The 15823-nt window shown below is 45.5% G+C and overlaps 1 protein-coding gene and 1 pseudogene across 2 annotated transcripts in view; both read left to right on the top strand.

The window, feature by feature from the left end:
• The window catches only part of LOC128577038 (zinc finger and BTB domain-containing protein 11-like), a 75333-nt gene extending 64853 nt beyond the window's left edge, over nucleotides 1-10480 (top strand). Inside the window, 1 exon segment of the mRNA XM_053579088.1 lies at nucleotides 9318-10480. Coding sequence (XP_053435063.1) covers nucleotides 9318-10480 — 1163 coding nt within the window.
• Nucleotides 10481-11960: 1480 nt separating this feature from the next.
• Nucleotides 11961-12878, top strand: LOC128578410 (40S ribosomal protein S2-like; annotated as a pseudogene). The gene has a single exon (XR_008377717.1). The product of XR_008377717.1 is annotated as a 40S ribosomal protein S2-like (transcript).
• Nucleotides 12879-15823: the final 2945 nt, after the last annotated feature.

Below are 15823 nucleotides of genomic sequence, written 5' to 3'. Positions count from 1 at the left end.
CTAACTAAACTGGAGTAGCTGGGACTACAGGCACCCAACACAATGCCTGGCTATTTTTATTTATTTATTTATTTATTTTTAAATTTTTTTATTTATTTTTATTTTTATTTTTTTATTTTCAGCTTGCTTGTTCATCATTCTTCTTCGTGTGAAGTACTCTTTTTTTGTTGTTGTTCATTTTCTTTCTTCTTTTTTTCAATGCTTCCTCTGGCGATGCTCTATCCCCTTGCCTCCCCAGTAGTTGGGATTACAGACGCCCACCACAACATCTGGCTGTTTTTGATGTTAGTAGAGATGGGGTCTTACTCTGGTTCACTGCTGGTCATACTGTTCTCGAACCTCTGAGCTCAGGCAATCCACCCGCCTCAGCCTCCCACAGCGCTGGGACTACAGGCGTGAGTCACCACGCCCGGCCGCCTGGCTATTTTTAGAGATAGGGTCTCATTCTGGCTCAGGTTGGTCTCAGACCTGTGCGCTCAGGACAGTCCACCTGCCAATGTTCCTGGCCTCAGCCTAGGGAGTTTATTTATTTATTTATTTATTTATTTTTTAGTCTAGGGAGTTTAAATGCTCTTTTCCTATCTTGTGGGCAGGGGACCATGGGGGAAATATGTCACAATTGGCCAGAGGTCTGCTGACAGAAAATAATACTAAAATAATCCTAAAATTAGCACAGGAATAAGGTAGGTTTTGCCTCAGGGGAGAAATTAGGGTGTCCACTTCCCTACTCAAGGAGGAACCGCCCATAACTCAGCGGGTTCAAACCCAGCCCGGGCCTACTTGCTTTGTTCCTGTACTCCCTTGAAGGTGGCCTGGAAAGGTTTTTCACTAGAGATGGGAGTCTGTGAACTGAGCTCACCCAGGCCTAGAAAATGGGAAGTCCCTGTTTAGCCCTGAGCAGTGTTTGTGAGGGGTATCCCTGTATCATGAGTAGTTGGGACTATAAGTGTGTGCTACCATGCTAGGATAGTTTTTCTCTTTCTTTTCCTTTTCCTCCTTTACCCTCCCTCCCTCTCTCCCTTCCTTCCTTATTTTCTTTCTTTATGGAATTTAAAGGTGTAAATGATGGTACCCACTTTGGGAAGCCAAGGCGGGTGGATTGACTAAGCTCAGGAATTGGAGACCAGCCTGAGCTAGAGTTAGACCCAATCTCTAAAAATAGCAGGGCATTGTGGCAGGCACCTGTAGTCCCAGCTACTCAGGAGGCTGAGGCAAGAGTATTGTTTGATCCCAAAAGTCTGAGGTTGCTGTGAGCTATGACACTATGGCTTTCAACTGGGGTGACAAAATGAGACTCTGTCTCAAGGAAAAAAAAAAATGATGGTACCCAGAGAGGAGGTTGCAGTGGAGATGTTCAGGCCAGGTTTATTGAAAGGGAAGGGTGACACACCTGGGCACGGAAAAGATGGTGTCTTCACTCAGAGGCAGTTAGAGACCCCTTTATATGGTGTCTAGAGGGGTGGGCAAATTCCACAGCTTGCTGGAAAGTTAGGGTCCTATGGCAGGAAAGTCTGGAGTGTGGGGTGAGCCAGATCCTTTGTGTCTTTGTCTTAGGAGGAGAGGAAGAAGAGGGTGAGGGGAAATGGTTTGTGTTCGGCTGTGTTAGCACCCCCAACAACAAGAATCTTCCTCTGGCTCTGCATTAGCTACATGCACCAAGGGTGGTGGGTTTGAACCTGGCCCAGGCCAGCTAAACAACAATGACAACTGCAACAGAAAAATAGCCGGGTGTTGTGGCAACCACTTGTAGTCCAGCCACTTGAGAGGCTGAGGCAAGAGAATCATTTAAGGCCAAGAGTTTGAGGTCGCTGTGAGCTGTGATGCCATAGCACTCTACATAGTGAGACTGTCTCAAAAAAAAAAAAAAAAGGCTTGGCGCCTGTGGCTCAAGTGGCTAAGGTGCCAGCCACATACACCTGAGCTGGCGGGTTCAAATCCAACCCAGGCCCACCAATCAACAATGATGGCTGCAACCAAAAAATAGCCAGGTGTTGTCACAGGTGCCTGTAGTCCCAGCTACTTGGGAGGTGGAGGCAGGAGAATCGCTTAAGCCCAGGAGTTGGAGGTTGCTGTGAGCTGTGATGCCACAGCACTCTACCCAGGGCGAAAGCTTGAGGCTCTGTCTCAAAAAAAAAAAAAAAGAAAGAAAGAATTTTCCTCTGTTCCTCTGGGTAGAGTGTTGTGGCATCATAGCTCTCAGTAACCTCAAACTCTCAAGCTTGAGCAATCCAATGGGCCACCAGGCCTGCCTGGCTGCTTTTTCAATTTTAAGTAGAGACAGGGTCTTGCTCGTGCTCAGGCTGCTTTCAATCTCCTGGCTTCAACAATCCTCCCAACTAAGCTTCCCAAAGTGCTGAAATTACAGGCAGTGAGCCACTATGGCCAGCCTTATCTCCTGGATCTTGAGCCAATAAATTCCTTACTACATAAGTAGCTAATTGATGGTTTTAAGCATATCTTTCCCCATGTTTGTCCATCTTCTTTCAAAAATTATCTTTAGAAAGAGGGTTGCTCTGAATTACCTGACCTGTTTTATCTGATCTAGACCTTCTGCAGTGCTAGAGTTAAAGTTTCTGATGAGAGTTTCAAAGCTGTACAAAGGCAGGCTGCTGGAAAGGTAGGGAGTGGAGGGGCAGCACCTGTGGCTCAAAGGAGTAGGGCACCAGCCCCATATGCCGGAGGTGGTGGGTTCAAGCCAATCCCGGGCCAAAAACTGCAAAACAAACAAAAGAACAAACAAAAAGATAAGAAGTGGTGCCTCGTTTACATCTATGATTTAATTAAAAAAAAAAAGAAGTGGTGCCTCAGGCACACATGTCCTAGTGCAGAGCCGCCCAGGCTTTTTCTTCCCATGGTGCTTATAGAAATGGATCTTGGGGGGGGGCATGCTGTGGTAGATGGACAGACATAATCAGCGTGGGGGCTCTGGCATACCAGGCCCTGCAGGGCACTCCTGAGGAATGAGGAGGTCACTACCTCAGGAACTCCATAACCCACAGTGCGCCCCATCTGGGAAACTTCTCAGCTCTCTCTTCTTCCGCCTCTTGAGTGCTTAGTTCTCCCCTTTGAGGCTGTTCCCATTCAAGGGTCATTCCGTCACACCCAGCCTCACACTTCTTGGATGTGTGCCTCTCCCCAAAGGACAACCAAGTCCTCACTCTCCCCATCCTTTATAGAGTCCTACAACATCAACTGGTCTGGCTTCCATCCCCATGCCAGGCTTCTCTTGGCAATGCAGGGGGTGGGAGGAGAGACTCTTGTCCCACTAATGAAACTAGAGACACTGTGCTTGGTTTGTGTCAAAGCTGGTTTTTGCTTGTTCTCTGAAAGCACCTAACAAACACACCTCTGTGCTGCTTCAAAGACAGGCTTTGGAGCACAGCCACCTTCAGCAAACTAACAGGGGATCTCTCAGCTGAGGGTCTATATCTATCAGCAGCTATAGAGATAGCAGCAAATGCCTATGCAGCTTCTGCCTGTAACAGAGCTCACAATCACACACACACACACACACACAATCTCACTCACATCACACTCAATCACACACGGTGAGGTAGGGGACAGACCCCACTCAGACGTGAGCCCACGCCCACAGAATACTCAGTACACAAAGGGACGCCACATGCCCAGGTTAAATCCTGTACTTGCCCCATGATTCTGCCAAGACCAGCAGGCCATGGTCTACATCAGGGCCAATACAGGTGTACCATCAGCAGACAGTCTCCCACTCAGACTGGGGTTAGGCCTCTCTATATGCCAAGCACATCATGGGAAGGCCAGGCCTGGGGCCTAAACACACATCCCTTGCTGTCACATTGCAGACTAGGGGACGGCCCACACCGAGAACAGAGCCCATGTACAATCCAAACGCAGCCCATGCTCCACAGAGGAAATGCTCACAGGCCAAGGACCAGAAGGATGTGACAGCCTCCAGGCAGACCCATCATGCCATCCCTGATCTTACAGGAAATCCTCACTGGGATCGAGGCTTCTCCTCTGCAATGTCCATTATTCAGCACCCAAGGTTGCTTTTCCAGCTGCTGCCAGCTGGCCCTGATAGGGATGGGACACTTAGAACACTCTTGTGCCTCGGGTCCCTGGACCCTACCCCTGCCTCACCCCTTTTCTGAGCATCCCGCCTGCTGGCGTGTGCTCTCCTGGATGCTGTTCTCTGGGCCCTCAAAGACTTCCCCAAAGACCCCGTTCTTCATACAACTCCCAGGTGACCTGTGAGTCCCCACCTGCTCAGATGCCCCTCCTGATACTACAGTTTCATCTTCTGTAGGTTCTTGGTCTCGGAGATTTGGTGAATGAATTCCCAGATCAGTGGTAAGACAGGATTTATTTACAGAAAAAAAAAATACAAAAACACCAAGTTCCTAGCAGAGAGAACCCAGGTCGGGAGTGTGTGGGGGGGAAGCTCTCTCGTTCCCTCTGCCTCTCTCTGTCTCTTTGCTCAGGGGTGTACATAGTCGCTTGGGGTTGTGTATCTGGAACTCAGTTGCTGCATTTAGCGGGGCTGGGTCCTCTAAAGTTACATTTAGCCAGAACTCAATTGTTACATTTAGCTGCAAGGGGCAGGAACTCCCTTAAAGAATGGCTACAATCCCTTTCACTGGGGCCTAGGAAACTTACATGAAATTCACCAGGCCTAGAAAAGGTGGAGTTCCCCATTCAGCCTGGAGTGCAAGGGGAGGGAGACCTAAGGTGCTGGTGTCTCCCCAGCAGTTCTCTGGCCCCTCTGGCTACTGGAGCCTCCTAGGCCTCCCGCCCCACCCTCCAGCCCGCTGGTACCGCTGCCGGATGCCACTGCACCAACACCGCCAGGGCTAAGGTGGCAGGTCCTCCAGCTCAGCTCAGCTCAGCTGGCTGGGGAGCCACCTGTCCCGTATCACTCCCAAGGAAGCCTTGGCTGGTCGCATCCATGGCACTTGGACTTGCCTCTGTCACAGTGTAACAGGATGTGCCCATCTTGCCCCCTCATGATCTTAGGCTCTTCAGGTCCCCAGGACTAAGCGTGCTGCCCGACTCTGAGCCAGGGCTCCAGCAAACTGGGCGCCTCTTGAGCTGGAGGCCTTGTTGGTTTGGAAGCACAGGCAGCAGTTGGCACCTGCACGTGGAACTCCTGCGCTCCCATGAACTGCAGGAGGGGAGACACAGGCCTGCACGTTGCTGCGGGAAAAGCCTTTGCAGAAGGCAAGAGCGGCTGTCAAATCAGACCCGCTCTGAGCAAGTGGCAGCAAGGGCCACCTCTAATAACCTCATAAGGGCTCGGTAAATGTGTGTTGAATCAGCTGAGAGGCGTCTCTGCAGACTTAGCCATCATGAGAGGCGTGAAGAGCCCTTAATTCCTGCTGTTAGTGAAGATGCTTTGGCAGGCAGAAGAGAGGGAGGCTGCATCGGCGCCTTGTAGAAAGAAGCCCTCAGCTGCAGCAGAAGGGCAGTGGTGGCCTCCCAATCTCAGGACCATAATGGCTTCTGGACACTGGGGGGGGGCGCCCACCCTGTAAGCAGCACTGGAGCACTCTCCACAGGAGCCGATGACACACACGCTCTTTCGGGGATGAGGACTAGCATCAATTGGCCCAGTTGTGCTGGGACTGTGCATTTCCTTGGGAAGGCAGACTTTCCAATTTAAAATTAGGAGAGTCCTGGGCAAACCAGGACCATTGGTCACGGTCACCCTGGGTGGCACTGGAGGGCTCTTTTCCTGTTTAGGGGTAGAAGGATGTTAAATGGGCTACAGGGAGGTGGCAGAAAATTATGGCCTTCTAGACAAGAAAGTTAGAAAGGGCCTTGAAGCAAAACAAGCAATTTTTGGTGTGTGTGTGTGATCTAGTTAACCAAGTACATGCTGTTCCTACAAAATGTAACTTCTAACCTGTGACACCTGACCTCTAGCCCAGGCGTGATCTCCCCATAAAACAAAGATAAGGCACACCACGGTTGCCACAAACATCATGCGACTAACAGACACCATACCATCACTAGTAAAAACCCGAAGCTCAGTGCTTATGGCGCCGGCCACATACACCCAGGCTACCGGGTTTGAACCCAGCCTGAGCCAGCCAAACAACAATGACAACTGCAACAACAACAACAACAACAACAACAAATAGCTGGCTGTTGTGGTGGGCACCTGTAGTCCCAGCTACTTGGGAGGCTGAGGCAAGAGAATGGCTTCAGCCCAAGAGTTTGAGGCTGCTGTGAGCTGTGACACGATGGCACTCTACCCAGGGCAACAGCTTGAGACTCTGTCTCAAAGAAAACCAATAATATTATTAATACAGAGTATAGAAAATTGGATTTCTGTGACAACTGAGCTAATCCACAACCAATAAAACCGAGACGACATGCCTGAAGGCCTAAGGGGAACCAATGGGACTTCTTGTAGATGAATGTAGGAGCAATTAGGATGAAAGTGCTTGTACTGGTGTACTGCCTTTGTGTGGTGTCTCCTCTCACTCACGACCGGGACCCCTTTTTCACTCTGGAAAAGCCTATTCTTATCTCTGCTTTCCTTTACTCTTTTTCTTTACTGTAAATAAAAACGTTGCTTCTATTCTGTTATATTAGAGCCCCAGCTATCTGATTTTCCACTGCGCCAGTTTCTCGATGTCCCTTTAACTCAGCTGAACTTGATAATTCTGCTGGGTGAACCGAACCAGGTCCACTGAACAACCCAGACCTGAACTCTCACCTCTAACACTTCCCTTCTGCTGTTCAGTGTGGAGGAAATTAATGAGGCCTTGGTCTGAGTCGTAGCCCCGTCAGGAAGTGCCCAGTGGGAGTATGGGCCTGTATTTGGTTCTAATGGGGGGGTGCTGCCTGGAGGTGGAGGTGGCGTGGGTTGAGCCCTCTTCTGGAGGGTTTGGTCTCAGCCCTGGTGGGGGGACACTGTGCTTTGCAGGCATACTGTACTTACGTGCAGGATGCATCTGTGTATATTTAGGGATCCATCAAGCTTGAAGTTAGCTTTAAATTTTTTGCCCAAGTTTTTTTTTTTCTCTCTTTCTTTTTTTTTTTTTTTTTTGGTGTGAGTCTTACTCTGTTGGCCAGGCTAGAGTCCTGTGGTGTCAACATAGCTTACGGAAACCTCAATCTTGGCCAGGCATGGTGGCTTCTGCCTCTAATCTCAGCCCACAGGGAGGCCAAAGTGGGTGGATTTCTTGAGCTCACAGATTCAAGACCAGCCTGAGCCAGAGTGCAACCTCATCTCTGAAAAAAGCCAGGCATTGTGGTGGGCACCTCCCAGCTACTTGGGAGGCTGAGGCAAGAGAATTAATCGAGCCTAAGAGTCTGAGGTTGCTGTGAGCCATGATGCCAATCTCGTGGGCTCAAGCAATGCCTCACCCTCCTGAGTAGCTAGGACTACAACAGCCCACAATGATGCCCAGCTAATTTTTCTATTTTTAGTAGATACATGGTATTCTTTCTTTCTTTCTTTCTTTTGTTTTTGAGACATAGCCTCAAGCTGTCACCCTGGGTAGAGTGCTATGGCATCACTGCTCACAGCAACCTCCAACTCCAGGGCTTAAGCAAGTCTCCTGCCTCCACCTCCCAAGTAGCTGGGACTACAGGCACCCGCCACAACGCCCGGCTATTTTTTGTTTGCAGCCGTTATTGTTGTTTGGTGGGCCCAGGCTGGATGTGAACCCGCCAGCTCAGGTGTATGTGGCTGGCACCTTAGCCACTTAAGCCACAGTATTCTTCTTTCTTATGCTGATCTCAAACTCCTGAGCTCTAGTGATCCTCCTGCCTTGGCCTCCCATAATGTTAGGATTATAGGCATGAGCCATTGTGCCAGAGATTTGCCAAAGTCTTTGGAATTTGAATCTACTCAAACCATGAAATATATTTATTAATGGTGATGCTTTGTAACTCTGAGTCTGTAGAGTCTCAAGGAACTTTGTGGCCTGCTTTTATTTGTCCGTTTTATTCCTCTTGAGTATATACCTAGGAGTGGAATTACTCTATATTTAGCATTTATAGGAATGGCCAAATTGTTTTCTAAAATTATTACAGCATTTTACATTCCTACCAGTTATGTCTAAGAGTCTCCCTTTTCTCCACGTCCTTACCAATACTTGTTATTTTGCTTTTTTAACAAAACAGTAGGCAAGGGGGCGAGATGAGCTACTAGAGGCAGCTTTCATCAGACATTTCTATCCAGAAGGAGGAAAATTGGACTGAAGCAACCTTGGAATAGTTGAAATTGGGGGTAGATCACAAGGAGAAGAAATCAAGCTCAGCAACCCGTCTAAGACAAACTAAAGATGAAGATGAGAAAGAGGAAAGAAGAGAACAGAGCAGAAAAGAAGAAAAAGGGGCACCTCCTTCAGCTGGGGGCTCACCGTGAGAAGAGAAACACAGGATCTCTTACCACACAGGAGAGGGCCACGAAGTACAAAAGTCCCAGCTTTCCTGCACCTACGCATATCCTCCTCTGGGTCACCATCCTGCCTGGTAAAAGAGCGAGCCACTTTGACTCCAGCTGCCTTGCAGCCATCACCCATCCCTTCTTTTTCTTTGATTGCCTGACCGACTGCCCACTCCAGAGGCCTGCTTCCCAGAATGAGGGTGAGTCCAAGTGGTAGCCCAGCCCAGACAGCCTGGGGGGCTGCCTCACCCATAGGCACTAGCAAGGTGAAGGAGGTTTGGAACCTACTTTGCTCCCATAGCAACCAAAGAAGTAAGGGTTACAGGGGCTACTTGTGTGTCACCAGTAACCGTTGGGATCCTCAACTGGCCACGGGAGGAAAGGGAGACAGGCCCCGGCACCCCAATGTGTCTGGTGGGAACTCTGAGGGACCTCTGCCTTGGGTGGCCTGGTGAACTGAGTGCACACTGCTCCTCACTGGAGAAGGAAATGGTCGCTCAACTATACTAACTTTGGTCAGGTGGGGTCTCTCCTTTTGCTTGGGGGTAACTTTCTTGACCCTCTGGAGTGGTGCTGTCTAGCATCTGTGCCCAGAAGGCCCATCCTGGAGGTTTGGTTACAAGCCAAAGATCCCCTTCCCCCAACCATAGGAGAAAGCTGTGGTGTTTTGAATCAGTTTTGGCCCAGACTGTGGCAAAAACTGAGGCTTTAGAACTTGGGCTGAAACACATTGGTAAGCCACAGATTCCCCTCCTCCCCCAACCATAAGTGAAGGCCAAAGTGTTTTGAATCTGTTGTGGCCAAGACTTTGGTGAAAACACAGCTCTTTTAATTTGCCTCGGACAGCCTGTCTTCCATAGCCTCTAGATGCCTTTCCACGGCAGCGTGAAGCTGAGTCCCAGTCGCTGACATGTAGCTGTCTGTCCATGCCTTGGAGCTGAATATCTTGAAGTGACCGGTGTGGAGCCGGTGGCCTATATTGAGCTCTGTGGAAAGACTTTTATCTATAAGCATGGTCTAAAATTACACCAAAGTCTCCATCAATCACAAAAGCAGTTCCAATGTGAATTATGTGTTAAGTCATTTGTTACCAAACGGAGTCTACAAGAACATATGAGTATTCATACAGGAGAGTCCAATTACCATTGCTCAGTTTGTGGAAAGTCTTTTCATAGGGGCTCTGGACTAAGCAAGCATTTCAAGAAACACCAGCCAAAGCCTGAGGTTCGAGGCTACCATTGCACTCAATATGAAAAAAGTTTCTTTGAAGCTAGCGATCTTCGTCAACACATGAACAAACATCTTGGTGTGAAGCCATTCCAGTGCCAATTTTGTGACAAGTGCTACAGTTGGAAAAAAGATTGGTATTCCCCTGTGAAGTCTTATTCTGTCACTGAGCCTTATAGGTATAATATATGTGGCAAAGAATTTTATGAGAAAGATTTGTTCAGAAGACATGTTAAGAAAGCTACCCATGGGGAAAAAGGGAGAGCAAAACAAAACCTGGAACGGGTGTGTGAACAATGTGGAAGAAAATTCACTCAGTTGAGAGAGTATAGAAGACACATGAACAACCACGAAGATGTTAAGCCATTTGAGTGATTAACATGTGGAGTAGCTTGGGCTGATGCCCGATCTCTAAAACGTCACGTCAGAACACATACTGGTGAACGGCCCTATGTCTGTCCCGTATGTAGTGAAGCCTACATTGATGCTCAAACACTCCGTAAACATATGACCAAATTCCACAGAGACTATGTGCCTTGCAAAATTATGCTGGAAAAAGATACCCTTCAGTTTCATAACCAAGGAACTCAAGTGGAACATGCTGTTAGCATCTTAACAGCAGACATGCATGGACAAGAAAGTAGTGGTCCTCAAGAACTTGAGACTGTGGTAGTGACAGGAGAAACTATTGAAGCTCTGGAGGCTGTTGCAGCCACTGAAGAGTGCCCATCGGTATCTACGCTTTCTGACCAAAGTTTTATGCAAGTAGTGAATTACGTATTGCCACAACAGCAAGGACAGAAGCTGTCTGAAGTTGCAGAAGCCATTCAAACTGTTGAAGTAGAGGTGGCACATATTGCAGAAGCAGAATGAATATGGTAACAAAGATAAAAAGTGACATATACACTGAACTCATGGAACATTTGTTTACAATATTGTGTGACTATCCACTTAGCAGTTACATGTCAAGGCTCTGGACTATTTGGTGATGTAACATTTCCCAACCTTTTGTCTGGCCATTGGGTTCTCTTGAAAAGTCCATTTACTATAAAGAAATTGAAAACAAATATATTTGATAGCAGTGATATATCATGATAGACCTTTTATGAATTAATGTTTATAAATGACTGTACCAAATTTAAGACCGTACAGTTCTGTTTGTATTGTGACATTATCTTATTATATATTTAGAGTTTAAAAGCCTGCAGCAGTTGGCTTTTTTTCTGTTTTATTCTCAAAATACAGAGATTCTGTGATTTCATTTGCCCGGTTTATAGATTAAAAAAATTCTAATATAAAGCATTTCAGTAGAATGCATAGGTATATTACGTTTTTTAAATGCTTTAGATCTGTGATTCTTGACTTACTATTTATTTTAACCCCTTTTAAATCAGGGATTCTTTGTTCTATTTTAAAGCACTTAATGAGTTATGTGTTGTAATCAAGTTTGCACAATATATTTATATGGGGAGCTATAAATGAATAGCTAATATTTTAAATGTCATTAAAATGCATGAAATGCCTATTAAAGCCTTACTGTACTCTCTTCAAGGCAAGTAAATTGACCATGAGTGAAGAGCATTGTTCATAAACACTGTTAATGGGAAATTTCTCCTTGATAACAAAGGACAATAAATGACAAGAAAAATCTCATTCTTTTGCTGAAGAATGAACAAGTTAGGTCTGCTATGCTTTCAGCTTTTGTATCATGTTTAATTGTTTAATTTTGTTGAAAAACTATAGTTGTGAAATAGGATAGCAATATAAACATGACAGTGGTCCTGTGGATACCGTATGAGTGTCAAGTAATTTCAGAATATTGAAAATTCTTCAGTGCAGCCCTCATTGTAGTATAATACTTGAAGAAATTGATTATGGTCCCACCAAATTGTTGAAGGTAACTTATTTTTAAAGTTACCTGAAAACTAAATTATATTAATTCATGTGTTTATTTTTTAAATTCTCACCTCTCTAAGCTATCCAGTTTTCTGATTTTCAAAATAAGCATGAGGAGATGCCACATTTCTCTCTAGGAAATTACTACTCAAGCTATAATTGTTAAAATTAAGCTTTTAGGTATTAGAAGCTGTTATAAGGTATAAAATCAAGAAATAAGTAGATCACATGTAAATCATTCCTAAAGCACAAGAAAAGAATGTGCCTTGATGTACATATACTATGTATAATAAAAATGCTTATACCAGTTTACTTTAAAAATGGCTTTAAAGATAAATAATAAATGTGATAGTTGTGCATGCATTATATATGTATATATATTTGCATTTGCAAATTTTCCATTGTTTTAATAGCTGTGTGGCTGACTTTCAATTTTAAGAAGTGAATTGACGCTTCTTTTCTGACGAAACACCAAATGGCGGATGACGCCGGTGCAGCGGGAGGGCCTGGAGGCCCCAGGGGCCCTGGAATGGGATGCCGCGGTGGTTTCCGTGGAGGCTTCCGCAGCGGCATCCGTGGCCTGGGTCGTGGCCGGGGACAAGGCCGCGGAGCTCGTGGAGGCAAGGCCAAGGACAAAGAGTGGATGCCCGTCACCAAGCTGGGCCGCCTGGTCAAGGACATGAAGATCAAATCCCTGGAGGAGATATATTTTTTCTCTCTGCCCATTAAGGAATCTGAGATCATTGATTTTTTCTTGGGGGCATCTCTCAAGGATGAAGTTTTGACGATTATGCCAGTGCAAAAACAGACCTGCGCTGGTCAGCAGACCAGGTTCAAGGCGTTTGTTGCTATTGGGGACTACAATGGTCACGTTGGTCTGGGTGTTAAGTGTTCCAAGGAAGTAGCCACTGCCATCTGAGGTGCCATCATCCTGGCCAAGCTCTCTATTGTCCCAGTGCAGAGAGGCTACTGGGGGAATAAGATCGGCAAGCCTCACACTGTTCCTTGCAAGGTGACAGGCCGCTGTGGCTCTGTGCTGGTACGTCTCATCCCTGCTCCTAGAGGAACTGGCATTGTCTCAGCACCTGTGCCTAAGAAGCTGCTAATGATGGCTGGGATTGATGACTGCTACACTTCAGCCAGGGGCTGCACTGCCACCCTGGGCAACTTTGCCAAGGCCACTTTTGATGCCATTTCCAAGACCTACAGCTATCTCACTCCTGATCTCTGGAAAGAGACAGTGTTCACCAAGTCTCCTTACCAAGAATTCACTGACCATCTTGTCAAGACCCACACCAGAGTCTCTGTGCAGAGGACCCAGGCTCCAGCTGTGGCTACAACATAGGGTTTTTATGCAATAATAAAGTGAATTGAGTCTGTTAAAAAAAAAAAAAAAGAAGTGAATTGACATACAGCCTATAACTTAAATACTTAAATGGCTGCTCGTTTATATCTTAAAGTTAGTGAAAAAGTATTTCAACCTGAACTAAAATTTGGAATTGTCTTTTGTGTTCCATCCTCACCATTGTTATTAGATTTAGTTATTGTATAAGACCATTGATGTATGTCATGAATATGTAAATAAAAGATGTTGATCTTGTTTGAAAGGAAAAAAATAATAATTTTTCTCAGGGTGGGGCTGGTACTTGGACTAGAACAGTTCAGATGGCTGTCCTGCAGCCACCTTGGTCTAGGTATGCACCTAGAGGCCTTGTCCCAAGTCCTGCCCCACCCCGCCCCACCCCACCCCACCCCACGCTACCTGGAGATCACAAGGCTGATTCTCAGGGACTCTCACATGCTGCACCCCAAAAAGGGAGTTTTGGGATACTGTGTACAGGAAGGGCCACTGGTATGAGCAATAGCTCATTTGAGTAGTCAGTGGAGAAGGGGAGTGACAAGATCCATATCCTGAGGCCTCTGGATCTGATTTTACCCCACCAGTTTTAGTTTTCAAACAAGTCCCGTAGGTGCTGCCTATGGGACCCCAAATAGATTATCTCTCAATAACAATTTAGGAACAACCTAACATTCCAGAGTAAAAAGCATAATAAATATTTAAATAAACTGAAAGTGTATATGGGTAGGAATCACTAGAAGAATTCTGGCAACATAAAAAATCAGAGCATGCTCGGCACCCATAGCTCAGTGGTTAGGGCTCAGGCCACATACACTGAGGCTGCTGGGTTTGAACCCAGCCTAGGCCTGCCAAACAACAATAACAACTACAACAAAGAAAATTACTGGGCGTTGTGGTGGGCACCTATAGTCCCAGCTATTTGAGAGGCTGAGGCAAGAGACTCACTTAAGCCCAAGAGTTGCAGGTTGCTGTGAGCTGTGAGTAAGACTCTGTCTCAGAAAAAAAAAAAAAAAAAGAAAGAAAAAGAAAAGAAAAATCAGAGCAGTCAACTCCCCCAGGAGATTACAATGGAGATAAAGTTGAAAATACCATCCATAGAAAAATTATCTAAATAGTAGAAATAGAAGTCAGAATATGGGCTTGGCACCTGTGGCTCAAGCGGCTAAGGCGCCAGCTACATACACCTGAGCTGGTGGCTTCGAATCCAGCCTGGACCTGCCAAACAACAATGACAGCTGCAACCAAAAAATAGCTGGGCATTGTGGTGGGTGCCTGTAGTCCCAGCTACTTGGGAGGCGGAGGCAGAAGAATCTCTTGAGCGCAGGATTTGGAGGTTGCTGTGAGCTGTGATGTCACAGTACTCTACCCAGGGCAACAGCTTGAGGCTCTGTCTCAAAAAAAAAAAAAAAAAAAGTCAGAATATGGATGGCAAATAAAATGAATGAAATTGAGAAGAAGATGGGAAAAAGAAATCCAAAAGGAAATCCAAAAACTGTCTGTCTCAAGAAATCAGTGAAATTAAAGACAAAGTCACCAAGGATCTGGACATAATTAGGAAGCGTATAGCAGAGTGTAAGGAATTGAAAGAGGTATTTAAGGAGGTTCAAAGCACAGTATGGTCTCATCAATAAAGTAGAACATGGAGAGGAAAGAATCTCAGAAATTGAAGATAAGACTTTTGAATTAATCTACTCATTCAATGAGGCAGAAAAAAAAATAAAAGCAGAGCTTTCTCTGAGAGAGATATTGGACAACAGCAAATGCATACATGTTCGAATCATAGGGATTCCTGGAAGAGAAGAGAGTCCTAAAAGCATGGAAACCCCAAGACATCATGGTGGAGAATTTCCCAAGCATTGTGAGACACCTAGAAATTCATATACTACATAGTTTCAGAACCCCACAAGACTTGTCTCACACAAGCATCTTCTAGACACATTATAATTAAGTAAGCCAAAGTCAAAAATGAAAGAGAAAAATTCTGCAAGCAGCCAGGTGTAAACAACTTCTTCCCTATAAGGAGAAAAATATCAGGATAACAGCAGACTTTTCAGCTGAAACTTTTAAAGCCAGAAGAGGGTAGTCATCTGCCTTAATAGTCTTAAACAAAATAATTTTCAGCTGAGGATTCTGTACCCTGCTAAAGAAGTTTCATATTCAACAGAGAAATCAAATCTTTTACTGACATGCAAAAATTGAAAAAGTTCACCACAAGACCAGCTCTTCAGGAAGTACTCATACCCATGCTTCACAGTGACCATCACAATGAACCACCAGCTAAGTAAAGACACCCAGAAACTAAGGGACAAAGTCTAGCTTCTACAATGGCACAGAAGATAAAACTAAGCAACAGACCTTCACAAAATAAAATGAACAGAACTCAACCATGCTTACCCATTCTCTCAATAAATGTGAATGGCTTGATTTCCCCACTGAAGAGGCACAGGCTGACTGACTGGATAAAAAAAGCACAAGCCAACTATAGAATGTCTTCAGGAAATAAACCTAAGCTTTAAGGACAAAAGACGACTTGGGGGAAGGCTTGGAAAACAATATTTTGTGCAAATGGAAATCAGAGGTTGCAATCTTATTTGCAGATACAATTGGATTTAAACCAACAAAAATAAACCAAGAGAAAGATGGACACTATATACAGATCAAAGGAACAATAAAACAAGAAGACATTTCAATCCTAAATATATGTGCACTCAAATTAAATGCTCCCAGATATATAAAATGAACCCTAACCAAACTGAACAATATGATATCCTGGAACAACATAATTACTGGGGACTTCAACACCCTCTGACAGACTGGACAGGTCTTCCAAGCAGTAACTAAACAAGAAACAAGAGACTTAAATATGACTTTAAAACAAATGGGCTTGGCTCGGTGCCTGTGGCTCAAGTAGCTAAGGCACCATCCACATACACCTGAGCTGGTGGGTTCGAATCAACCCT

This window comes from Nycticebus coucang, chromosome X, assembly GCF_027406575.1.
Source record: "Nycticebus coucang isolate mNycCou1 chromosome X, mNycCou1.pri, whole genome shotgun sequence".
Lineage (NCBI taxonomy): Eukaryota > Metazoa > Chordata > Mammalia > Primates > Lorisidae > Nycticebus > Nycticebus coucang.
Note: the sequence above shows the minus strand (reverse complement) of the source record. Positions and strands in the feature narration are given on the sequence as shown.